The sequence below is a fragment of the Podarcis bocagei genome (genome assembly GCF_964188305.1).
Source record: "Podarcis bocagei genome assembly, chromosome: 8".
NCBI classification, from domain to species: Eukaryota; Metazoa; Chordata; class Lepidosauria; order Squamata; family Lacertidae; genus Podarcis; species Podarcis bocagei.
In genome coordinates this window covers 41,583,579-41,610,610 of record NC_138133.1, presented here as the reverse complement: position 1 = coordinate 41,610,610, position 27,032 = coordinate 41,583,579, and the positions used below count along the sequence as shown (strand labels likewise).

General features: G+C 40.9%; 1 protein-coding gene and 1 long non-coding RNA gene across 3 annotated transcripts in view; one reads left to right on the top strand and one right to left on the bottom strand.

Moving 5' to 3' along the window:
* LOC308593367 overlaps positions 1–5,197 on the bottom strand; it is a 31,527-nt gene extending 26,330 nt beyond the window's left edge. The window contains exon 1 of the long non-coding RNA XR_014010922.1: positions 5,110–5,197. This is a non-coding gene — a long non-coding RNA (uncharacterized lncRNA). The remainder of the gene's footprint in view (positions 1–5,109) is intronic.
* Positions 1–27,032, top strand: part of LDLRAD4 (low density lipoprotein receptor class A domain containing 4) — a 263,177-nt gene that overhangs the window by 89,810 nt on the left and 146,335 nt on the right. Inside the window, exons 1-2 of one of the 2 annotated variants that reach the window (XM_081205661.1) lie at positions 5,221–5,357; positions 25,158–25,298. In XM_081205661.1, the coding sequence (XP_081061787.1) occupies positions 5,318–5,357; positions 25,158–25,298 (181 nt within the window). In that variant the 5' untranslated portion in view covers positions 5,221–5,317. Of the gene's footprint in view, positions 1–5,220; positions 5,358–25,157; positions 25,299–27,032 lie in introns of those variants that run through there. The other variant, XM_081205664.1, reaches the window with a different exon arrangement.

Sequence of the window (27,032 nt, the reverse complement as noted above, 5' to 3'; positions counted from 1 at the left end):
TATTTTTCCTGTGACTGAAAGTTTCCTTCAGCCCTAAATATGGTGATTTTTTTTGGCATTATGGAGTGTTCAGTGCATTTTTGTGGATTTTATCATACAACTAAGTCAAAATGGAAGAAGTATACCTTTGTCTGAGCCTTCAGGCTACCTAGAAACTGAATTCAGTTTACTCATGCTTGCTTCAGAGCTTACTTTTTAAAAGCATCATTATCATGGAAGGATTTTCCCCCCCCTGGTGGAGCACTTTCCAGGTTAATTTCTTTGGGCAAGTGTGTTTTTGTGAAGGATATTAGAGATGGATGCAGGCTTAGTTGGTTAAAGAAAATCTCAGTTGAAGTCCTTTTGTACTTAGTAGGATTTATTTCTGAATCAACATGCATCAGATTGTACAGTTGGGGAGGAAATACATACACATGTTTATAGATAGAAAGTACACATATAATTTCTGTTACAGTGGTGCCCCGGAAGACGAATGCCTCGCAAGACGAAAAACCCACTAGACGAAAGGGTTTTCCGTTTTTCGATGTGCTTCGCAAGACGAATTTCCCTATGGGCTTGCTTCGCAAGACGAAAACGTCTTGCGAGTCTTGCGATTTTTTTCACTTTCCCCCCCTTTTTCTAAGCTGCTAATAGCCTTTTAGCCGCTAAGCCGCTAAGCCTTTAATAGCTGCTAAACCGCTAATAGCGCTAAGCCGCTAAGCCCCTAATAGGGTTGCTTCGCAAGACGAAAAAACCGCTAGACGAAGAGACTCGCGGAACAGATTATTTTCGTCTTGCGAGGCACCACTGTATATAACAAAGATTAATGCAGTAGGTGACTGCCTGTGACAATGACTGAATGCATTTTCTATTCTCTTCAGTGGAAGAGTCTTGCATATATCAGTCTTGTTTTGGAGGTTGCCAATTCCAAATTGTAAAAAAAAGCATTGTCTGTCTCAGTTCTGTGAGCCTTGGTGCCAGGAACACCCTGCAGCCGATTGCGTCTACAGTTCTTTCAACTCTGTTTGCTTGTCTGGATAATGTTCTACATTTGCACTTCTTTATTTAGCGCCCAGACGGAAGATGTTGACTACTGGGACAGTGTAAATAAATCAAATTAATTCTTGCAGCATGGTTTGATTTGCAGGAGCAAACCAGAACTCGCTTTGCCCAGTAATGCATACGACAGTGTAGGGGCTCTCTCCCTAGATTCTTTTGGCTCCTGAGCAGCTGCTTGGCCACAGCAGATGGACTTTTGCAGCACTAGCTGATCTAACCTTCCAGGAAGATGTGAATTTCTATGAGCATTTCCTCAATACATTTGCAGTCATGGTCTGCTCATTAAGCTGTTCTGTGAATGATTAAGCATTTTATAAATGAGTTCTATTTTTTTGCAAGAGCTCAACTGTGCTCAGATGGTAAAAATATCTTCTGGAGTGGCAGACTTTAGGAAAGCTACATGCTGATGTGCACTTGTTTCTATGATTTTGTTGACTTAATCAGTGCTTGCAGTATTCTATTGAACTAATTTGGTGTTGAACTGACATAAAAAGCCAACTTACGTCTCTAGGTCAGTATTCTGTGGCTAGAACCAGGAACCACATGGTGTGATCAAGTCTCAAAGCCCTCTAAAATATTGTTGCTGTGATGTCTTGACCTGAATATGCAGGTAGAAAAGAATACCTATTTCAGTAGGTCTGTAGGTGGCCAGCCACACCTGATTTTAGGCCCAGAGAATATAATTATTATTATATCTGACGGGGTTGCCCCTGCCACTCTTGGCAGCTTCCAGCAAAATATAAAGGGGCAAAACAAAACATTGAAAGCTTCCTGAAACAGGGCTGCCTTCAGGTGTCTACGAAAGGTCTTATAATTGTTCAACTCTTTGACATCTGATGGGAGGGCATTCCATAGGTGGGTGCAGTAACTGAGTGCAGTTGGGTGGGTGCAGTTACTGAGAAGGCCCTCTGCCTGGTTTCCTGTAACTTCATTTCTCACAATGAGGGAACTGCCAGAAGGCCCTCAGCGCTGGACCTCAGTGATGGGGATGGAGAAGCTCCTGCAGGTATACAGTGCCGAACCCATTTAGAGCTTTAAAGGTCAACACGAACACTTAGACTTGTGTTCAGAAATGTACAGGGAGCCAATACAGATCTTTTAGGACCAGTGTTATACAGTGGTACCTCGGGTTACAGACGCTTCAGGTTACAGATTCCGCTAACCCAGAAATAGTACCTCGGGTTAAGAAATTTGCTTCAGGATGAGAACAGAAATCGCACAGTGGCAGCAGCGGGAGGCCCCATTAGCTAAAGTGGTATCTCAGGTTAAGAACAGTTACAGATTAAGACCGGACCTCCGGAATGAATTAAGTTATTAACCTGAGGTACCACTGTATGGCCCCAGCGGCTGCTCCCAGTCACCAGTCTAGCAGCCACATTCTGGATTAGTTGTTTCTGAGTCACCTTCAAAAGTAGTCCCATGTAAAGCGCATTGCAGTAATCCAAATGGCAGATAACCAGATGATGTACCATTCTAGTGAGACAGTGGGCAGAAAGGCAAGATCTCAGCTGGCGTACCAGATGGAACTGGTAAACAGCCACCCTGGATACAGAGTTGACCTGTGCCTTCATGGACGTCTGTGAGTCCAGAAGCTAGAAAATGGGGAAATGCAGGAAGGAGGATCCTGTCTGCTGTACTGACCAGAAAATAACACAAAGACAGGTTCCTCATATTTATATTACATATAGTCAGTCCAGGGGCTTCATATACTGCTTGCCAGGCAAAGAGGTGATAATACCTAGTTGACAGAGCGATGCCTGCTGTGTTTGAAGCTCTTGCTTTCTGCTTCCAGTTTCTTCACATTCTTCACTATTAGAGATATGGTTGCCCCTAAATCTGAGATGGGGAACATCTGTTGCCCCAGATGTTGTTGGGATTCCATATCTCCTCAGCTGGCACCAGATCCCACCACATGTGTACACCAGGCTGGTGACGGTTCTTTGTAAACATGATAGCCCTTTCAGACTGGGGGTGAGCAAACAATGGAGTTAAAGTATAGTGCCTTGGGGAAGGTATTTGCAGTTTTCTGCACAATGCATTTAAACATGTTTCTTATTTGTTACGCACAGTCTGCACATGTTCTCTCAGAGTAGTACACCTATTGTAAGGATGTCACACTTTCCCAGGACTCATAACACAATATTTTTCTACCTGGTTAAAATAAGATGCCTCCTTCAAATAGCAAATTCACTTGCTGTTGTAATTGGTGTGTGGAACATACTGATTCGCAGAAGTCCTGCCAAAGATGCTTTGGGACATTCCAGGAATCAAGAGTTGAAATCAGACTTTGGTTTTACAAATAATGAAAGGGAAATAAATAACACACAGCCAGCAACACCCTGGAATGCCACTTAAAAAAACACAACTGAATCTGACCGGGTCATAAAAACCTTTAGACCATGAGCTCTGAAGCTGTGTCACCGTCATCAGCCTTTTAAATCAACAGCAAAAGTGGGTGGATCCAGCCCACATTCAAGAGTGCTTCTATGCCACTATGTAATACGAGACAGAGCGCACTTGGTGGCTTCTGGAAAAGAGGCCTGTGCAGCTTGTCTTCCAACATAGGAAGGCCGCTTGTCCTTAAGTATTTTTCCCTTTCTGGAAATAGACTATCCCTAGCTTCAGACTCAAATTGTGAGCAGAGAGAATGAGGGAGGGAGGGAGATTGCTTTATGGGAATCATGCTTTCCTCTTGAAAATTAAAACACTAGAGAATGGTTTTCTAATACAGTAATATTTTGAAGGCCGGGGGGGTGGGTGGGTCAGTTTCCCCTGATTAAGGTAGAGACTGGTTTGGGGCCCACCTCAGCTGGATCCCCATTGCAACCTTGCTTACATTCTCCAAGATAAGGAGATGACTACCATTGAGTCCTAAATGGCAAAATAACTAATGGCAAAATTTATCTACTTGCACCCGGGGGTGCTTTCAAACTGCTAGGTTGGCAGGCGCTGGGACCGAACGACGGGAGCGCACCCCGCTGCGGGGATTCGAACCGCCGACCATGCGATCGGCAAGTCCTAGGCACTGAGGTTTTACCCACAGCGCCACCCGCGTCCCTTTTGGCAAAATAACTAGCTGCATTTAAAACTATAAAGGAAAAGGGGTGGGAATACCTGTTTGTGCACACACAGTGGGGGCTGCACCACAGGAGAAAGGAGAAGACATGGAAATGGGAGTGACCCGTATGCAAGGGGGAGAATGACAGAGGTTGGCGAGCATGGCGAGCAGGGACACAGCCCCCGGTTAAAATATAACGTTTAAAAAACCAACACAAATGCAAGGTAATTTTTTTGCTGAACAATAATTTCAGCAACTTGGGTTTTAAGAAAAACAAAAGTTGTTCCTAGCCTGCTATATGCGCTTTCTCTGAGGTTTTACCTCAAAAGGGCAAAAATAGGTGGTACATAGTGTCATATTTTATAAGAGAGTTTTAGAAAATGGTAATGGTGAGACCTGATTAATTTATAGAATAGGCTTGAGGGCCTTGAGTGTTTTTACTTTTCCCTTTTAACTCCAGTTTTGTTATTGTACTTCTCTCCCCCATCCTTACTAAATATGGCTTTTGAAATGTAAATCGTATCATGTTCAGAGATGCATATTGACATCTTCAGCACTGCTTCTCTTTGCATTTCAAAGAGTTGTGTGGTCACATTTTGCATTTCAGCAAAATTGCAGTATTTTCCGTCTAAGGATCTACTTTTATGTGGGCAATCACTCCCTACTAAATGGGGTGTTTGCGTGTGCACAGACACACATGGTCTTATTCCCTGAATGTTGTGAATCTTGCTGTAAGTCATCAGGAAACATCTTTTTCCTTTTTAATTTCTCAGCTTGCCTGAGGGGGAGGTGAAGCTCAAAGAGAACACAGAAGACAAATGAAGACCACATCTGGCTGAATCCTAAGGAAAGTAAGCAAGCAAACCCAGTGATGTTTTCTGAGCAGAGGACTAGAACTAAAGTTTGAAAGAGAATTTAAAAAAAACAATGTGTGGAATGACTGCTTTCGTTTACATGGACACAGTGGCCAAAATTCTCTGGCAGGACGGTTGAGGCATGTGATCTGCACTTACCATTTGAATTTGACGCACATCCTTTTTACTGAAGGGCTCAAGGGACCTGGGAACAGGTGGGAATTGGATGATGCCAAATACCAGCTTGCAGGGAAGAAATGGACACTGACAAGCAAAGATGGAAGTGACTTGATAGCTTCAACTCTGGAAGCTGTCTCTGGAAAGGACAGGTTAAGACTGGAATCACAAACTTTTCTGGGAGAGCAGTATGCAGGAAGCTGGCTTTCAGGCCACAAATGCTTTCACAGGTAAGGATCCCCCCTGTAATATCAAGACAAATTATGTTTTCCTTGAAAGCAAATGTATTTGTGTTTAGATAGAACCACTGACATATGTGAAAAATGAGAAAACTTAAGAAAAGACCTGCTAATCTTTTCGTCCTGATCATTTCGCAGCATAGTGATTCAGGATTTGTCTGTCAGGTCCTTCAAAAATGGCTGTGCAGGCACAAGCAGAAGGGGGCAAGATGTACAATCATTTATGCTATGAGACCACTGTCCTCAGAGTCCTTAAAACTATGAATTTACATGCTGTAGGTGGAGTTTAAGTAATGGTTCTTGTGATACATTTTCTACTTGAGCATAATACTGAACTATGCATCAGATATGATGGGTGCATGCATTAATTTTTTAATTTACCTGGTGTGCACGGTGTGCAGGTCCAGATTTATATCCAGCTAGAATAAATATATTCTTAGAATACTTAATCTGTGTGGGCTGCGCAGAGAGAATGGGATGGAGAACTTCTACTATGGTCAGTCCTGCAGCCATTTTTCACACGAGACATGAAAGAAGGTAGGAACTTGCATCCAGAATGTCCTTTGGAGAACTTCCCAACCCCAAACTCTGGAAAACTCATGCATTTTTTTGTTTTTGTTTTGAAGGCTTGAAGACTACAATCCATATGTTTATACTATAGTAATCTATACTACACAAATCAATGTGACTCCTGTGGTATAAAGTGGATTGTGGAATGTGTGCCTTATTGAAGAGGCACCCAAACATTGTCTGTCAAAGCTTGCAGTCTTTGCTTTATTTTGGTTGGCTAGAAAACCCTGGGAAATTATGAGCAAAAGCATGCGGTGACCCTCTGGACGCCAACAGAGGCCACTTGGAAAAACACTGCGATTATACAATGTAACTTGTAGGCTCAGACAAAAATTCTTCATATGTGGGTGAACTTGGCAGATGGGCTTCACTTCTTTAGATGCTCATTTTTTAAAATCAGTAGGAGAAGCTGAATGTGGTTTGCTTCTCTGTTTGTTTGGTTCAGGGCTTTTTGGGAACCCTGCAATAAAAGGAAATGAATACCATCCAGGGTTACATTCTTTTCTTCACAGTGGTGAAATCCTAGTAGACCCAACTATAGTCTTTCAAAAGAAACCCGAGATTCATTGCTCTAACAAATGAAGAACAAATAGAAACTGGTTTTGAAATTCATCTAGAATTCCATTATTTTGGGGGTTTTTAATAAAAAATAATAATCCCAACAACCTTAGGACCGTAGCAACACAAATAAGTATTAGGTATCTAATCTGTCTTGGTAAAAGATGCCAGCATTTTAAAGAATGTCCATTAAGCATATCTCACTTGTATAGACCCTTTAAAAATATTCTCTGCCTTGTGGACAATGTGACACAAGTGTGCTTCAGAGTCCCCACAAAACAATTATGTTGCATTGTCTAGGATTGCTAGCTTTTTGTTCCTGTATGCCCTTTTCGGTGCCTGCTAAAAACATTCTTCTTTAGACAAGCCTACCTGGATGTTTACAAAGTTTAGGTTATTTTAATCTGTTTTAGTATTTTAGCTTTTGCATGTTTGAAAGTATGGTTGTGAATTCTTCTTGATTTTGTTGTTTTATCTGCTTTGAGGCTATATATATATATATATATATATATATATATATATATATATATACACACACACACACACACACACACACACACACACACACACACACAATATCAAGGGGTATACGTATAAATTTCATGAAACAAACAGATAAATAATGGCAGCTTGATTTGCAGACACTGCAGGTGATACTAATTGTGCTCTTATGTCTGTTACTTCCCCCTGATATTTTTCAGTTAGGGTAGACTTATCTTTGAGACTTCGCCCTTTCTTTGGAGATATCTCTCCCTTCCAAAGTGTGCATGGCTGTTCGTGCCTGCCCTTGTGTATGTTCAAAAATAGAGTCCTATACTTCTGCTATTGTAAGTCTTGAAAGGGAATAAGAAAAGGAAAAGCCACTTGACTGTAGTTCAGGGATAACCAATGTGGTGCTGTCCATATGTTGGACTCCATTAGCCCCAGCCAGCACGGCTAGTGGCGGTGATGGGAGATATAGTCCAATAATAGCTGGAATGCGGACACCATATTGGTTATCCATGCTGTTGGCTACAAGGATGTTCAGTGATGGAGAAGGCTATGGGCTTTGTGGTTGCCGCAAGTGCAAATGTTTTGCTATATATTGGGGCTTGCAAATGTTATCTCTTGCAGTGAAGGTAGTGCTGGGCCAGGAGACAGAATAAAGAAGTATTTCAAGATGAGATACTTTCCCCCTTTTACAGGGGTTTTAGAGCCTTCATCATTGTTTTGACTCAACTGTAATTGCACCACCAGTGCTGAGTCTAAAGTCTGTCAGGGCTTGGCACCTTGAAATGTGAATTCTAGAAGTTTTAGCGGGCTACTCTCCTTAAGGAGCATCCTGCCTCCTGAATAGAAGGCCTGATAGTTGGTAACATTCCAACCGGTTGTGAGCAAATGGTGTGATCATTTAAGGCTGTCTGCTCCTGGTATCTTTGACAAGCCTGTAGGCTTTCTCTTCCTGATGTGAGTTGCAGAGATGACAATTCAGCTGTCAGCTCTTCTACCAATCACTGAACAAAATAATGTGAGAAGTCCCACTTGCCTACCACATTGCTGTCATTTTCGCCTCCTTACAAATGATCCTTTGACATGATGTCAGTTGCGTGGTTAATTCCTTAACCTGCTTAAAATCCCCCAATATAATATAGTATGTTAAAGTGATTTTCATGGGTAACCAACAGCATAACAGTTGCATCAATTAGCATCTGTGGTGCAATTAATTCCAAGAGCACTGGCTACAGAATTTAGAGTTTGGGACATCCCCAGATTTAGTTATGGTCATTTATTTGTTTCTATTTTTTATTTCATGTTAATTTTAAAAAGCTTTAAGAAGGTATCTCATGGTGCAACATTACCTTTGATTATTGTAGGCACTTGCATTTGAGATGAACAGGGCAAGACCCCAAACTGAACTTTATCTATTAAAACCCTTGGTATTGAATTCATGATAGCCTTTTTAGTTTATTTTTCTTTGTATCTGGTGAAATATTAACCGGGTGTATTGGATTTTAAAGTTGTTTTATTTTACACACAATAAAACAACTTTAAAACACAATACATATAGAATGTGTTAATAAAACAATTTAAAATTTTTAGATGGGCCTTTTGAGAGACTGTATTCCACAGCTACAGAGCCACAACTGGAAAGGCTCTGCTCCTGACATAAAATAATTTTAGCCCCCATAAAGATACTCTTTGGAGTAGAGCCTTATCAGTAGACCTTAAAACCCTGGGGACTCATGGAGAAAGTATTTCCCAATGGGCTAGGAATTGTACTTGCCCATGCAGAGCAAACATTCTGTTGTGATTTATGGAATACAAACTTGAAACAAACCTCAATCAAATTCTGTCCTTGGTTTCAAAAAGAGGTGCCTTAGAACAATAGCTTCTGGAGGTGGCTATTAGAATGATCCAGCTTAAAAGGAAAGCTGTTTTGAAGATACAGAATGCATTGAATTCTTTTGAATTTGCTGCATAGGCTGAGACAAAGGGTGATAATTTCTTTGTCTTATCCCAGTTTCTGAAGGGGTTCAGCATCTATGCATCCAAATGGGTAGGGTTAAGGTTTTTGAAAAAGGTTTTTAAAGTTCTTGTGGTTAGGAACAGTTAGCCAAATGCAACGCTAGTGGCTTCACAAGATTTCCTATGCAAGGTGAGCAGGGCCTCAGCAGAAAATTATTCCAAAAACCTATATTCAGCCCTGGAATATAGGAAGTAGCAGTCAAGGCTAGTGTCTGCAAGTGTGTTCAAATGGCCTTTTTAATGCTACTGAGCAGCTGCAGCACCATATTTTGGAATAATGTGGCAAGTCCACTGAAAGAAAAAGCATAACATCCCAGGCTGGGTTACACTCTCACATTGTACTTACTTGAAAGTAAGCTCCATTGAAATCAGTAGGGCAATTCTGAGTAAATATACATGGGATCAGACTGGAAGTGACTGTGAAAATATCCCCTCGCTCAGCAGGGAGGGGGTGTGTGTCTGAGCCTACTCTAATATTATTACAACAGGTAATAGTTTGCTTGAATAAATCAGAGATGGCAAAAATAATTGGCAGAGCATGGATTTATGTGAACAGATGGTATACAGGAAAGAACAGAGAAACTCCAGGGAAGTGTGAGCTGTCCACTGAGTCTTTCATTCTGTTCCTGCTCTGACTTTATTTCCTAATGCTGTGTTGTCTAATTTTGGAATATTTTGATTATTATTTTTTGAGGGAAGGAAGATGGCCAGCTTTCTGACTGCTTTGACATTTGTGTTCTCCCTTAAGCTACTTCCATTTGATTTAAGGGTGCAGTCAGAAAGGGAGCTTTGTGGGGTAAATAAGGAATTCAGCTTTTTTTTTTTTAAAGATGAGCACAGTCAGAAAGAATGTATCTTTGGAACAAACATCTGTGCACAATCAGTGCTTCTGAGAGCTTCATTGGTGAAACAGTTTCGTACAATGACAGTTGAATGTAGATAGCTTGTATATAGGTTGTGGTATGAGAGAAGGGGCTATGTAAACAGGGCAAGTTTAGTGGCTCAGAAAAGCATGAAATGCTTGTTTGGGATATGAGTGATTCAGAAATTGTATGTTTATCCTGGAGGCTTAGACTATACAAACCAGTAATTTATACTGGCGGAAGATGAATATGGAGCCCGGCTGTGTATTCAATCAGTTCCTGATTTAAATGGAAAAAATGGAAATTGCAGATGACGCACTATTTCCCCTCCCCTCCTCCTGAGTCTTATTATACTTGATCTGTTTATCTTGAAAGAAATGCTCTGTGTACACTGTTACAAATATTGCCCCTCAGTTCTTCCAGGCAAGACATTGGACAGACGTGAGACCTGCCAGTAAAGTGAGAAAATGGTTGGCTCAGCGAAAATTCACTGTAGCTTATTTTATAGCAGGGGTGGGGAATCTGTGACCATCCAGATGTTGTTGGAATACAGCTCACTTTTATTAATCCTTTTTTTTTTAACCATTGGCCATCCTGGCTGGGGTTGATGGAAGCTGGGAGTCCAACAACATTCGAGGGTCACAGGTTCGCCATTTCTGTTTTAAGGAATCTGTTCTACTCGTAAAGGAATGCATATTTTCTTTCTCGTTGGAGAAATGCAGTTTGCTTGCCAGAATAATTCTGTGGTGAAAGAAACTGCTTAATGTGTTTCACATGGCATTGGAGAGAAGATACAGCAGACGGTAACACATGTAGCAAATGTGGTTTGAAAAGGTAGCACGGATGAACATTTTGTAATTGGGGGAGTTAAAAAAACACCGCCTTTTCAAAACCGCTGAGTGCTTCTCAGAGAATTTGGCTCTTAGGACTATTGGGTTAAAATACAATCCATTTTATGTGTTGTGGCAATGTGCTGGGTAGCCTCCTTTATTCTGATGACTAGCTGGAAAGACTGATGTTATGATAAATGTTCTGATAAATGATTGTCTGGCTATACACAGGACTCTTGTTCGCAGCTGAAATGGGACCATAGCAATCTTGGACAAAGGGCAAATTATGGCAAACCGAAACATATCCGAGGTCAGAAAGGAATCTTTAGCCTGCTCAGATTAGCTAAAAATCCTTAGGGTTTTGTTTTGTTTGGTTTCTGGCTTGTTTTTCTCACCTGAGTCATCTGGAGAGATTTGCCGGGCAGGCATCTGCTTGTAGTACACTGTTGTCTGGATGTTCTGGGTTAATAAATATGTGTGTGTTGATAGGTGCTGTTTTGCGATATGGTTGCCAGCTAAAATTTCGAAAGTATGGAATGTTTGTTACATAGGCATGCACAGTTGTGATGATACTTGGGAAATTTAAACGCTACTAGCAGGGCTCCCCCCCCCCCCAATCCAGAGCTCAGCTCCAGCACCTCTCAGGTGGGCGGCATTGCCATTCTAAGAGAACAAGGGAGAAGTTCATGGTGAGCTCTACCACCTCTTTTTCCAGAAGAATAGTACTGGCTACTAGTCTTTTCTTCCTCTGGCAGTATATATCTGATAATTCCAGGATAGTCTTGTATCACAGGGTTGTGGATTTCAAATCTGGTCAGTTTCAGTCCTGGGGCTCTAGATCTACAAATGAAAGGATCTGATTATCAATATACTGTATTTTAAATGTGTGTGTGTACGTGCAAATACCTCCCTCCCTTTTTGTTCCACCTCCCACTTTTTATGTCAAGTTTTAAGTGGGTCTGCTACCATCATGTGCCATTAGAGGTATGTGTGAAACATCTTGTTACTTATCTTTGTCAGCCACCCTGGGAGTCTTTTTTGGCTTTACAGCAGGGTAAATATGCTTTAAATACATAAATAAGCAAAGAGGTATGATCTCCTGAGACTAACCAAATTTAATCTTGCCACCAGAAGTCCCAGTGGATCTGTTCTTTCATTAGATATAGAAACCTTGGGAGGCTGACAGTCAACAACCCAACAATTTTAGATAGAACATGCCAGACCTTGACAATGTCTTTTAAGTTGGATGCTGTTATTTCATACTGCAGAACCCTAATCACAATTTATCTCACTTTGACTGATAAATTTGATCTTGACTCATTGCATGATACAGATTTTCATAATAAACCTTCCCATTTCTTATTCCCCTCTGAAAAAGAAGCAGATCATTTTCACAAATAATTCCTGATGTACTGTGACTTATGCAAGACTATCAACTTTATATATTTTCATTGGGCCTGTAATAAAGAGTGATATAGCAGCAATTGAGATATAAATTAAAAGTAAATGCAGTCTCTTAAGTATCATCAAATGATATGTAGCAGATAAAAATTCTTTTTTTTTACACTTAGTAACCGTGGAACACTGTCTAGAAATACAGGCTAGTGCTAAAATAACATTCTTCTATCAAATTTCATATTTAGATCACTTTGTTAGAATGTAAAAGCATCATTTGGTGATAATTATGGAGTAATTAAAATAAATTGTCTTCTCTGGTTTAAAAACTCTCTTGTTCAGAACTACTACAGCACACCATCCATAGTTTAAACTTTCAGGCTGTAGTCCTGAACACACTTAGTAGAAACTAATCTCCATTGCAAATAGTGAGAATTACTTCCTAGTAGTTCCATATATTACAACTGGACAGGGTCACAAAACATGCCATCAGATTGTGCTGCCAGTCCCTGTCTTTGTCTTATAGATACTGCAAGATAATAAAATAAACGGATCTTTGCAGCCTTTTACTTGTGCATATTTGCTGAAAAGTGCTCACATGGCTTCAGAATATTCCAGCACTTGAACCGCTTATGAAATAACAGGGCATGAAAAACTGAATCTGGAGCTATATAACTTTGTTTTGTTCATGCCAAGTATGTTCAAGGGAGTCACTAAAATCTTTAGATGTTTTATTAAAGGTAAAGTACTGAAAACTAGAAATGGGACAAAGTGGTTTAACCCTCTAACTTTGACCCACTTACTATCCCTTTATTCTCTTTTGCTGCATAAAATTCCAGAGCTCTAGCAACCCCACACTAACATACAGGCTTGGATTACTGTCACAACAGTGTGTATAACTGAAACAAGGAATGGACTCACAACGGTAGAGATCACTACCGTGAGCTGCTCTGGGTGTTAAGAGGGGGGATCATTCTGCCCTAAGAAGCCCACTTTCTATACAACGGTTCCACAAAAGCTCTTAACTCCAAATTTAAATTTGTTCTCCGATTACTGGATCTGACAAGTAGCAAATGCTGAGTAATTTGAAAGTTATTGAAGAACCCCCATTTTGTTTTTAAGTTCACACCTGTGTTGCAAGAGAAATATGTCAAGATGCATCAGTGTGGTTCATGTAGCAAGCTTTGTGCTTTTTGGTGCATGGTTTATCAACTCCACTACGCAGTCTGGAATTCTCAACAGCACTTGGGTGGGCAGGAAAGGGTAGCATATGGGGCAAATCTCATGAAAAATAAGCTTAAAGCAGGTTCCATTTTCTGGCCTGTATCCAATGTTCAGTGAGTATTTCAAAACTGTATTGACAGTTTGGAGAGATTGTCATCTTTATTCAAAGGTCTGATTGAGTCACCTTTATTGAAATTTTGAAATATGTGATTTTTTTTAAAAAAAATAATTGGTTAACAGATCGATTAGCCACTTAGAAGCCAGACAGTTAATTGATTCAAATCTTTAATTGGTTGACAGCTCTAGAAATTAGAAACATGCTGTTGGGAAAGAGAGGGAGAAAGCACTGAATGCAAAATGTGTTTTAAACGTCAGCAATCCTTTGAGACATTTATAAAAGTTAAAGTCTGCAAAGGTGATTATAAATCTCATTGCGGGACAGCGTTATGTTAACGCCTCCTTGGCACATAGAAATATGCCATTGTGGATCAGTGTGTGAGGCAAAGCAGCCAGTGCATTTTGTGTGTCTGGTTTGTGATGGTGTCGGATTGATAATCACTTTGACCCAATATTTAGCAACCCATTCTAACTCTGCTTGCTGTGTCGGCCTAGTTGCTTGAGATACTAAGAAGAGATTTTGTTAGTTTGAAAAAGATCAAGAAGGTAAATAAAGGGAAGTGATGTAACAACTTCATGGCAGTCTCAGTATAGAAGAGGAAGGTCCCTGAAAAAAGTAATACCCCCCTCAAAAAACGCAATACGTATTTATATGTTTACCTTTTTCCAATACATGATGACATTTTCCAGTATATAGTTGAGCTGCTGGTAAATTGGAATCACTACAGTCTTATCATCATCATTATCATAATCCATTTATTAATACCCTGCCTTTTTCCTTGACAGGGACTCAAGGTGGCTTACAGATAAAAATAAGAACAGCTAAAAACATAGACAAAAGCAATAATTAAAAGCAATTAAACATTGATAGAATTAAAACTATTAAAATTTCAAAACCATACAGCCCTTTTGTTAAAAGCAGCCAGTTCCCCAAAGCCTGCTGGAACGAGAAAGTCTTTTACCTGCCAGTAGAAGGACCACAAGGAGGGAGCCAGTCTAACTGCTCTAGGGAGGAATTTTCAAATTCTGGAAGCAATCACCAAGAAGGCCGTCTCTCATGATCAGTCTTACGATCTGTTGTATCCATTTATTTTTAGTTCATATATTGCTACTCTTCTCCATATGAATGTGAGGCTGTGTAACCCAAATATGTTTGCATAGGCAGTTACGTTGGTGTTGGTAACGCTACCAAACTTGTGAACCTAACGTATTGGTAAGTTAGTACATGCACTTTCATTATGTTTGCAATCTCCTGTGAAGGTTTGCATGGGTGAAATAGGCTGTGCCATACCAGATCAAGCCATTACAGCAAGCACATTTTATGTACCGCCAGGCAGAACTGCAACCATAATGTTACTGAATTCAGGAAGTTCATGGTTTAAGCTCTGTTGAGCACTGAGATGTGAAATGTGTGAGAGAGAAGCCACCCCTACTCAGCATCTCTGAACAGACCATCCACATGCGCTACTGTAAGCCTGTTCTGAACTTGCTGTTGGTGTTTTGATTATTGGCCTCATGCATTTCATCTGAGCAGAGTCACAAATAGAACAGAGGCAAACTCAGAGTTATCGTTCATTCAGTTTAATAATTCCAATGAGAGGAAAGTATATCTTGACGTGTAGCGATTTAGGGAACAGTTTAGAAGAGTGGGGACAAATGAGCTATCTGCAGGATAAAATAATGGATGCCAAATGCCAGTTGTGGCACTACTATGCCATTTGCCGGTTGATAGCAAACAGCATTATTATTTTGCTATACTCAAGGACTGGCTTATTGTGGGACCCGGGAGATTCTTCATTGCCACTTTTTGATCAGTGATGCTGAAATTCTAAGAGATTTCCCTTATGGCTGCTCTGCATCTGCTCATGATCAACAGCTGGAGGTGCTGGAAGTAGTTAAATTCACATGATTAGAGCACAAAAATTGATGTTAACAGGTGTGTGATTATTTGGCATACCCTGAAATTGTTTTGGCTCAAAACACATATATGAACACCCAGCTTTTGTCATACAACATTGTTTCAGTCAAGAAGCTGACACTTAGGGTTAAACTAATTTTGTGTGCTAGAGTGACTGGGGTGATTAATTTCTCACCATGATAGTAAAATAATTATAGCACGCTAAATATGTTCATGCCATTATAGGACATGAGATGGTTTATGGCTTCTCTATTTTTTTAAATATTAAGCAGATATTTAGAAGTTAAGATTGCATGCACATTTTGAGCACATCTATACCAAAGAATCCTGGGAACTGTAATTTAAGAGTGCTGGGAATTGTAGCTCTGTGAGAGTTAAACTATAGTTCCCAGGATTCTTTTTTTGGGGGGGGGGATTCTTTAAAAGTATGTTGTGTACACAGCCTAAATTTCCCTTAATTTCTTTTGCTGATATTGAAGATACAAACTTTTGTCTAATGATCTCATGCACTGTGTACCAGCTGTTTCCATAAAATATCTTCATTGTGAAGGGATACAGTTCAGTCTCATGCCTCTATTTATATTTGTTTTTAAAGTAGTAACTGAAGATGCAAACTTTCTTCCTATAACTTTTTTTATTCTAGACTATTACTTCCTTTTTAGTGATAAATTGGTTGGGGGCTATGACTGACTTCCTTCTAGATTTCTTTCCCCCTAGATTTTGAGGGAAGGATTATAGATCAGACTGCAGTCCTCATGTACCTAGGAGTGCATGTCTACTTCTGATTGCACTGTCCAAAAAGAAGTGAAGTTAATTTCAGCTCATGGCACAAAATTATATAATTGTACTGCATAGTCACATTTATCCAAAGACCCTTACTTTCTCTAATAGACAGACTGGCTTTCATAAGCTATTTCTTATTTTTCAGAACTTTTTATGTGCTCCTCAGGGACATTGTGGTTTTGTGAAGATCACACTGCCAGGTTACTGGTTTTCTGAACATATTGTAGCTGCCCAAACTGTTTACCATATGTGATTATTTTTCAAATTGTGTACTTTGTGATAAAGTTCCTCCTGTGTGTGTGTGTGTGTGTGTGTGTGTGTGTGTGTGTGTCTATCTATCTTCTAGTTCCCATCTGTACCACCCTGCTATTTTGATGAGTATGTAGAGGCGAGAAGAGCAACAAATTATTTTATTCATTTCTTCTCCCTGGCTACTGTTTTTGGCTGCTAGGTAAGTAACCTGTAGAATAAGGTCTACCTTTAAATTTTCACACAACTGCATGTGACAAATGAGGTGAAGCAATACTAGACCATTGGTAAGAAGTGATCAGGGGAGAGAGGTGTTACTGGTGAGCTTTGTGAGTTGGCTGTGGAAACAGATGGAATCTGAAGCTGGGACACTGCAGGCATTGCTCAGTGATTGGCATGCAGAGGCACAGCTGGGGGGGGCACTGGGCGCCAACAGCGGAGGGCAGCACTTACTTTGGGACCTACACAGTGTGCCCGAGCCACGTGTCTCTCCTGGGAATGGCATGGTGGCTCAGGTGCCTGCAGGCTTCAAGCTACTTGAAACGGCAGTGTGGGGCTTGTGTCTGCCCGCTGGTTTCCCTTAGCCACCCTACAGCTGATGGGGAGGTGGTGGCGAGGCTCCATGCAGCGTGCCTTGCCCCAGCTCACCCCACCCACATGGGCAGCTCACAACTAGGGAATTTGCACCTACAGGAGGTAGTGATGGCCACCAACTCGGATGCCTGTAAAAAAAGGATTAGACGGATTAATGGAACTAAAAGCTATCAATGGCTACAAACCTTGATGGCTAGGCACTGGAGGCAGCAATGCTTCAAAATACTGCTTACTGGAAAGTATAGGAAGGGGAGAGTGCTCTTGCATTCAGGTCCTGCTTTCGGGCTTCCCTTAGGTGTCTGGCTGGTGACTGTGATGCTGGGCAGGACCCTGCAGGCTCTTCTTATGGTCTTAGTCCCTAGCAGACTCCCGACCACCATCGCACACCAGATCCCCAGAAAGAGATGCTAGCACCCCACTAGGTGAATTCAGTTTAAACAGTGGTTTTCAGCTCACTTTCTCTCTGTGTCCGTGTCTTGATTTTCTGTTTTCCTCCTTCTACTGCTTCCAGTCCTTCTTCCAGTCCCCCTTTCCTGGGAGAGGGGAAGATATGTCATCTTTCCTGGGCTCTAATGGGTTTCCCCTTCCAAACCATTTCCTAACAATTAGTGTCTATAGACATTTCCCTGGACATCCTGAACCATGAATAAGCAATTTGCATGCCAGAGGGTATGGCCAGGTCAGTATTCATGCCGTTTTGAAACAAACTAAAGGCTTATCCACACCTACCTTTCCTCTGCTCTTTCCAGGCACAGTCCATGCTTTAAAACTTCTCCCCTCTTGGCCTCTTAGTGTTTCCCCAGTCAGTTTCATTTCCTTTCTCACAAAGAAGTGTGCTTGTTTTGGGGGACAGGGAGGTTGCGGGTTTTAACTTTTTGGGAACAAAAAAACAAGGGGGGAGAGCTACTTGGATGGGTGATCCCTGACCTGGCTTGACATGCCTTGTTAATGCAACCCAGGAATGCGAGAACCTTCCCTGAATCCCCCCAATTAATCTAGTTGTTTGGAGTACCTACCAAACTGATGCACACTTAGTATATGATACTATTTATATCAAGTCAGCCAAGAATTTCAAGGCTGTTAAATACTGATGTCTATCAATACCCTACCCCTACCCCCCCGTAGCTGACCTTATTAAAAACCAACCAACCAACCAACCAACCAACCAACCAACCAACCAACCAACAAACAAAAACAGGCAGCATTTACCTGTAAATTAAAGTGCCTTATGTGTAACTGGATGATAAAACAATGGTGCTGCTGTTTGTATTATGAAGCCTAGTGCAAAGGAAAGTCTGAAAGCACTAACCGTAATGTAATGGGATGGGATTGTATACGGGTGAGTAGACACAGCATGTGTAAAATAAGCATTGAAAATAATGATGGCATTACATTTCACAGTTCAGCATTTAATGATTACCGCCCTATCAAGGTATATATGTATCAAATTCTTTGGCCACAGTTTCTTTGGTACTTATCCAAAAGCCTACTTTCTATATGTATTTATTACGTTTTTAAAAAGAGAGGGTTTCTTTAAGAACAATTTGTTTCGAAGCTGCAGCTTACACAGAATGCAATGGCTTGCTTTCTAATGAAGCTACCCTATCGGCTGAACATTGCCTTCTGGGCACTCTTTAAGGTGCCATTTTTTAATCCATAAAATGCTCTATGCTGCAGTTCTGCAGACATTTAGGCTACCTAAATCTCATGGAAGCCAATAGGTTTTAGAGAACCTACCCCTATGCTTTAGCTATTGTATCCAGGTTCATAGGGAGTTATACTTGAGTCACCTCACTTTTATTAAACTCTCTTCTCGTGAAGGATCACCAGAGCTGGAGCATTTTTCCAAAGTTGGTGCAAAGTTATTTTATTAAGTCTGTCAGTGACATCCAGCATCTCCCCTTGGTAGGAAAGGTCACACTGCTGAAAAGCTGGAGTTCCTGCTGGCACCTCTCTTTATTTGGTGTAGAGGGGGAAATTTATAAAAGTTGGGATTAGATGGCAATGAAATGCACGCAGTGTGGTAAGTAGCAATTCAATTGGGACACAAATGTGTGCAAACTAAGCACAGTGCCCATTCACACCAGCAGTAATAATCAGTTTAATATCTGATGAAATTGTTTTGTTGTTTTTGGACTTTGTAGGGATGCAAGCCTAATGATATTTTTTTAATCCAACTAATCTTTTAATCCATAGCTGCTAATACTTCCTACCTATAGGGGTTAGGGGCTGCTCTGTAACTGACCAGCCAGGATTGCTGATTGCCACTTGAAAGTAGAAGTGGAATAGCTTTGAAAAAGTTATTTATAAAACACAGTCATGCTGGATTATCTTTAAAACTTAGATCACACCACCCCCCTGTCTAGACAAGCTGTGTTACAACTCAATTTATTGAGATCTCTTTGGTATGTCATTAGGCACAATTATGCACCCTGGGTTGGTTCTGATTTCCTTACCAGTGCAAGTTTGAGACAACTGACGTGATTCCTAACAGCCTCTTCAATTTTTGTTAGTCACAGAATGATCCTTGCTATCCTAGCCTGCTCCCTGGATAGTAGGCAATTGCTTCTGAATTCATCTGGATCAGCAGAACCCAAAGGAAATCTGTTTGATTGCAGAGGCTTCCAGTTATATGATGGGCCCCAGGAAATTGTCACCATTGTGATGGAGTATCTACCTGGTATGGCCCAGAGTCAGATTCCAAGTTCTGGTCGTAGGCTTGGACGGCCTTGGATGACCCAACTTGCCCAGAATCCACAATGTATGAGGGCTCATCTTGCCACTGTCTTACCAGCCCGAGAAGGTTGTGTTCTTAGAGTAATTCTTGGAAAATATGATGAAGGGCGGGTAAGAAATCCAGTGAATAATAGCCATGGCCTGTTCATCACATCTAGTTGGGCTCATAGGCCAAGTGAATGGCGTTGCTTGGTGCTCATGAAGAGGGATAAACTGGAAACCTCATGTTCTCAGTTTTTCTCCTAGGCATATTTAAGTTCTATAGTACAAAAAAAGTATGTTGCATGCTTGGTAGCATAATAGCTCTGTTTAGTTGCAAACAGATATGCTTTAATTTGTTATAGCAACAAATTTGTATGTCTACTTGTACAGAATCATGCAGTTGGAAAATTGACTTAAATTTCCCCTTTTTCTTGATGATTTAAATTGCCTTGATTTAAATCACTGCACCCTAACTAGGCTTGATTTTTTTAAACAAATCCTCCTGTTATTGGAGGGGGTGGAGAGGGAAATTTCAGTCATTAGTACTGAAACACTACTGTGAATGGGAAAGGAAGGCTGCACTCCTGTACTACTTACCTGGGAGTAAGCACCATTGAATTTGATGGGGATTATTTTTGAGTAGATCTGTAAATGATTTTAAGAGAATTGTTTGAATGTGTATCTGTTTATAAAGGTTTAAAACAAGGGGGAAGTGTCTCCAAAGAATTCTGAAAAAGGCAAATAAGTAATTTCAAAGAGCTGAGAGACATTTAAGATAGTGTTTTCATACAATAGTGTATATATGTGGAAGTCTGATGTTCTGCATTTATTAAGAGTATCTGAAACTACTGGTGCATGGAAAATACTTTGGAATAGGAGAAACTTAGCTCAAAATGTCATTTCGACCAACAGTTTTTTTTATTATTATTTACATTTCCTGACCTATGCTGCATATATATTCTAGTTCAAAAGAGACTAATGTTTCAGTATCAGGGGCAGGCAGAATATAGATTGGGATCTACTAAAAGATCTAGGAGTGATTTGCAATAGTTTGGAAATAATTTTGTACTCTCAATTGTTTAACAATAACAATCAAAATGATTCTCTGCCCCCCCCATCCTTAATTTCATTACTGGCATGAAGAAAGCTGGCAGGGGTAGGGGTGGGGAATATAACTAGGAATGGATTTTTGAGTAGCAGAACTGTGAGTTCAGTTCTGATGTTCCTAATACATTTCTGGGCTTGGCATTCTTTAATCCTAAGTGTTTGTGTTTCGTACCTGCCTTCAGTTGGCAGATCTCTGGGTTTTGGTAAAAAATGTAAGTAGCTCTCATAAGCCTGTAGTCTGTTCACCTCTCTTCTGAGTATATGGATTTCAGTGGCATTGTCTGTCTACCTTCCTTCCTTCCTGGCCTTGGATACAAATGAGTTTAGCTAAAAAGTAGATTTATTATAAGTGGCTTCATGAAAGAGAGAATGGTGGAGGCATGAATAGTCTGAATGGTACAAGCAAGACTTGTTAAGTTTTCAGCAGAGAGCTGTTGCAGTCTCACCATTTGTGACTGGGTTCAAGCAGTGAACTGTCTTAGTGTGGCACTGGGATGGGAGGCCATCTCCCAGCTTCAGTTGTGCATTTGAAACATGGTGGTAGTCATAAGAACCAACTGCCAGGGACCCCTGCCCCCAAAGTTGATGGGCATGGCCATTCAGATGGTGTGCATGTGCCACATCATGTAATTGATTATGCAGTGCGGGGCTTACCCCTCCAATATTTTATTCAGGTTGGCACCCCTATTGGGAGTAACTGACTAAAGTGGTTGAAAGCTAGTAAGATGTGGATTGCAGGGCTGTCTATGATTCTCCCTTATACCACTCTGTTGGATTGCAGGCCTTGAAGTAGTGCATATTATTACTCTTTGGTACATTTAATTAAGGTTTTTAGACCCTTGCAAATGAAAAGCAGGCTCTTTTCCTCATCAGCCTTTATTTAAGAAAACATTCCTTTAATCTGAAATAATGATAGGAAACTGAAAATCTAGAACCAATTGGGCTAAGCTTTTTTTTGCCAAGCTAAGGAAGATCTCGAAATGTATTCAGCAGCTTGGCAATACTGACATTTGGGAATTGAGCACATAGGGTGAAACAGTGATTGTTCGACTGTGGCAGTCCTCCAGTTTGTTAATCTCCATCTGGCAGTTGAGAAAGGTGGGCAGAGATATAATTTTATGGGCCTGGATGGATTCGTGCATATTACAGTATCAAAGCTGAGACATTTTGCAGCTTTAAAGCCTTGTTTTAATGCAGGGACAGGAACTAATGATTATTATGTCTTGTCCAAAGCTGGCAGCATTCCAAGCAGACACACAAGCAGACAGCTCTTGCCTAGTATGGATTCAAATACACTACAGTATACATTATATATAATTTCTAAAACCACACTTCCCACTGTCCTAGACAGTGTCGTAGCGTGGGGGGTGCAGGGGGGCCAACCGCACCGGGCGCAACATCTGGGGGGGGGGTGCGCTCGCACTCTCAGCTCTCTGCCCCTACCTGGCTCACTCACACTCTCTCACTGCAGTGCTGGCTGTGCGAATCCGATCCGAGCCGCCGGGTCGCCGCCCACTGTGGAGGGGGGGGTGTGCCAGGCGTGCGGTGCGGAGAGAGAGCGAGGGACTATCTGGGGGAGGGACAGTGCAGCGGCCGCCCAGTGCAGCGCTGAGCGCGGGAGAGAACCACACCAGACCAGACCAGGCAGCAGCAAGAAGAAGCTGGCAGCGGCGGCAGGTTAGGGGTTAGGAGGCGCAAATTACTTGCCTTGCCCCGGGTTAGGGGGCGCAAATTACTTGCCTTGCCCCGGGTGCTGACAACCCACGCTACGCCACTGGTCCTAGATGCTGAATGTGGTTTAAAAGCAACCAGCTTTGCAAAGAACTTAATTTTTGAATGTACACCCAGTACTTGAATGTACACACTTGAAATTAAACAAAGCAATTTCACCAGTTTTCTGCATATTTTAGTAGCAAATAATCAATATATTAAATACAGTTCGTAGGGAGGGGGCTGTACTGTTCCTGCTCTGCAACTGACACTTTCAGATGTGAAAAGCTTCAAAACATTTTTTAAAAAATAATAATCATGAAATGCAGATTTAGTCATCACAATCCTGGATTTAGTGATCCATGTCCTTGTTTCTGGATATGGAAAGGAAAATAGCTCCTTGTGTTTACCAAGCTTCATCTACTGTACAAAGCACTTGGAGTTCCTCATCAGCCTTTATTTAAGAAAACATTCCTTTAATCTGAAATAATGATAGGAAACTGAAAATCTAGAACCAATTGGGCTAAGCTTTTTTTTGCCAAGCTAAGGAAGATCTCGAAATGTATTCAGCAGCTTGGCAATACTGACATTTGGGAATTGAGCACATAGGGTGAAACAGTGATTGTTCGACTGTGGCAGTCCTCCAGTTTGTTAATCTCCATCTGGCAGTTGAGAAAGGTGGGCAGAGATATAATTTTATGGGCCTGGATGGATTCGTGCATATTACAGTATCAAAGCTGAGACATTTTGCAGCTTTAAAGCCTTGTTTTAATGCAGGGACAGGAACTAATGATTATTATGTCTTGTCCAAAGCTGGCAGCATTCCAAGCAGACACACAAGCAGACAGCTCTTGCCTAGTATGGATTCAAATACACTACAGTATACATTATATATAATTTCTAAAACCACACTTCCCACTGTCCTAGACAGTGTCGTAGCGTGGGGGGTGCAGGGGGGCCAACCGCACCGGGCGCAACATCGGGGGGGGGGTGCGCTCGCACTCTCAGCTCTCTGCCCCTACCTGGCTCACTCACACTCTCTCACTGCAGTGCTGGCTGTGCGAATCCGATCCGAGCCGCCGGGTCGCCGCCCACTGTGGAGGGGGGGGTGTGCCAGGCGTGCGGTGCGGAGAGAGAGCGAGGGACTATCTGGGGGAGGGACAGTGCAGCGGCCGCCCAGTGCAGCGCTGAGCGCGGGAGAGAACCACACCAGACCAGACCAGGCAGCAGCAAGAAGAAGCTGGCAGCGGCGGCAGGTTAGGGGTTAGGAGGCGCAAATTACTTGCCTTGCCCCGGGTTAGGGGGCGCAAATTACTTGCCTTGCCCCGGGTGCTGACAACCCACGCTACGCCACTGGTCCTAGATGCTGAATGTGGTTTAAAAGCAACCAGCTTTGCAAAGAACTTAATTTTTGAATGTACACCCAGTACTTGAATGTACACACTTGAAATTAAACAAAGCAATTTCACCAGTTTTCTGCATATTTTAGTAGCAAATAATCAATATATTAAATACAGTTCGTAGGGAGGGGGCTGTACTGTTCCTGCTCTGCAACTGACACTTTCAGATGTGAAAAGCTTCAAAACATTTTTTAAAAAATAATAATCATGAAATGCAGATTTAGTCATCACAATCCTGGATTTAGTGATCCATGTCCTTGTTTCTGGATATGGAAAGGAAAATAGCTCCTTGTGTTTACCAAGCTTCATCTACTGTACAAAGCACTTGGAGTTCCACATATGTGTCAGATTCTGGACTGGAAAAAAATGGAACAGGTGCTTAGTCTATGATTAATCTGCTCTTTTTGGCTGTTTGGTATTATATTAATTCTGTTTGTACTGCTTTGATGCATTTATTGTATCTTGTCTTTGTTATTTTATTGACAACTGCCATGGAATTACAACGTGATGAGGGACACTTTATAAATCTGTTAAATTGATATATGCACATATATAAGTAACCTCCTTTCAAACTCTTCTTTTGATAGCTGCTTTCTGCATGTTTATTTTAAATACTTGCCTTAGCCTTGGTTTTTAAAAGAATTCGAGAGAATGGCTCTGATTCAGAGATGCACAAAATTAGTAGCATCTAATCTGTCCTATTGATTTCAGTAATTCTTAAACACAACTAAATTGGGCTGTTAAAATGAAACACGGAGACTTAAGGCCAATTCCCGTGTGTGATGTATGTGATAAGCTGTAATGATCACTTCTGCATCTACTAACTCATGAAAAGCAAGATGGGACTTAACAAAAGAGAAGACTCTGCAGTTATGATGGGTTGCACACAATCTAACAGTCATGGATGACAGTTGTAAATTATAATATGGAAAACCTCACTGTGTGAATTGTGAATTGGTACCTGGGCTATAATTCTGTATAATTTTAAAACATAAGTGCCTAACTTGTTTATGCTGCATATTGCCATTTTGTAATTTCTTGTGCAATTTAAATAATCAGTAATTAAGATGGTTATTAAACTGTACTGCAATACAGGACTCCAAAGGTCAAATAGGAAGAAGAAGAATCCTTTACATCATCCCCCACATGCAGAGCTGAATTAATTTAAATAGTTTTAAACCTTGATAGACAATGAAAGAACAAATTAAAAAGTACTCACATCTTCCTTTTTCTTCTGCTGTACTTTTCAGAGTGCAAATTCACCTGCACCAGTGGCAAATGCTTGTATCTTGGCTCTCTGGTCTGTAACCAACAAAATGATTGTGGGGATAACAGTGATGAAGAGAACTGTCTGCTTGTAACAGAGCATCCACCTCCAAGTATCTTCAGCTGTAAGTACCTCACCCCTGTGTCAATGGGCAGTTATGACGTTTGCTTTGAAGTCTGTTCTACTGCTCATACTATTCTGCAAAAGATTTGAATGAAAGTAGCAAGGTGTTTCCCACCCAACTCCTGTTACTACTTCTATAATTGGGTTAGACTAAAAACATAGCTGTAGTTGTGACTTGTACTTTGCATTTCTCTCTATAATGCGCTTCCTTAGAGCTTGAGTGTTTCTCACGGCAGCTGCTGTTTTATAAGTCAGCCAGATGTGCGAGAATTGTTCTTCTAAAGGCAGAATTGAGCGGTACTTCATATGGACACTATACTTCTGCCTGTTGCATGACTGGGAAACATTGCTATCAGCTCTCCAATGATGGAGTCCTCCAGAATGATCCAGCGTGATCCTGAGGATCCACATGGCAAGTTGCTCTATACATGAGCTACAGTGAAGTCTCCTGGACCAGAAAATAATATCAGACTGGCCCTTTGTACTGTTTGCCGGGGGGAGATAAAGCTGTTCCTTTTAAAACAGAGAAAGCAATATGCACAGTCTGCCCGTATTGGAACTCATATGTTTTTTGTTCTGTTATATATGTGCTGAAGATGCTTTAAAGTGCTTCTAGGTTGAGATAGAATTGGATGGGATGTATAAAAATGGGAAATATTCCAGCTGACAAGGTAACTGGTGTGCATTTGATATCCTCCTTAATGGACTTCCGAATTAAATATTATTTGGCTATATTTCAGAAGGATAATCTTTTTGAATCCAGCTTTTATAACCGAGAAACACATATTTCTTAATAGTGTAGTATGATAGTATGAAACTAGTATTTTTCATGTGATTCAGAGGTATTTGGTTACTATAATGCGGCCATAAAATATGTGCTTTCAGATAGAATATAAATTAGCTGCATTCAGTAGTAGTTTTAAAGGGAAGTCGTGCTTTCAACATGTGTTTTATCCTGTGGATTTTCTTCATAAATGCATTTATGAAAAAAACAACCTATGACATTCTGTGGCTTTACTTTAGTATGTGCGTCTTAAATGCTGTGCTGGCTTCATAAACACAGTTGATTTAAGTTGTTGCATTCTTTGATCTACAAATAATGCCTTTGATCCAAGTTAAGTCTGTCATGTGACTAGTTTTGTAGCATGACCTGTTCTTTGGAGCAAAAGATAGGTCACTATGGACATTTCAACATTTCACCAAAGATGGGCAGCCTATCAAACTGAACTGGCTTCTGACATCTTAAAAAGTGTGTGATTTCTTGAGAGAATAAATATTGGGTATTGGGCATAGATATTCACCTGAGTCATGACAAATGGCTAAGATTTTATTGCCTTTTAGCAGAAGGCAGCAAGATTGGGATTTGCCAGTGACCCAGCACTGGTAAAGGGCATGTTGACCCAACCATTTTGCCATTGCCAGTTTGTATTGGGAGCTCAAAAAAGTCAGAATCAATGTGACAAAATTCCTAGTTTGAACACACTGTTTCTTCCAGGTTAAGGTAACCAATTTAACTGCCACTAAAGGTTTGCCCATTTCAGGCCCCCTCCCCAGATTTGTCTCAAAAATGAAGGACAGGCTATTGAATGGAAAATATTTATAGAACTCATACTTACAGAACTCATACTTAACAACATGTATTGGCTATAGAAAGAAAATATTGATGGAAAAACAAACAAACAAACAAACAAACAAACAAACAAAAACAAACATACCAAACCTCGGAGAGAGAGAC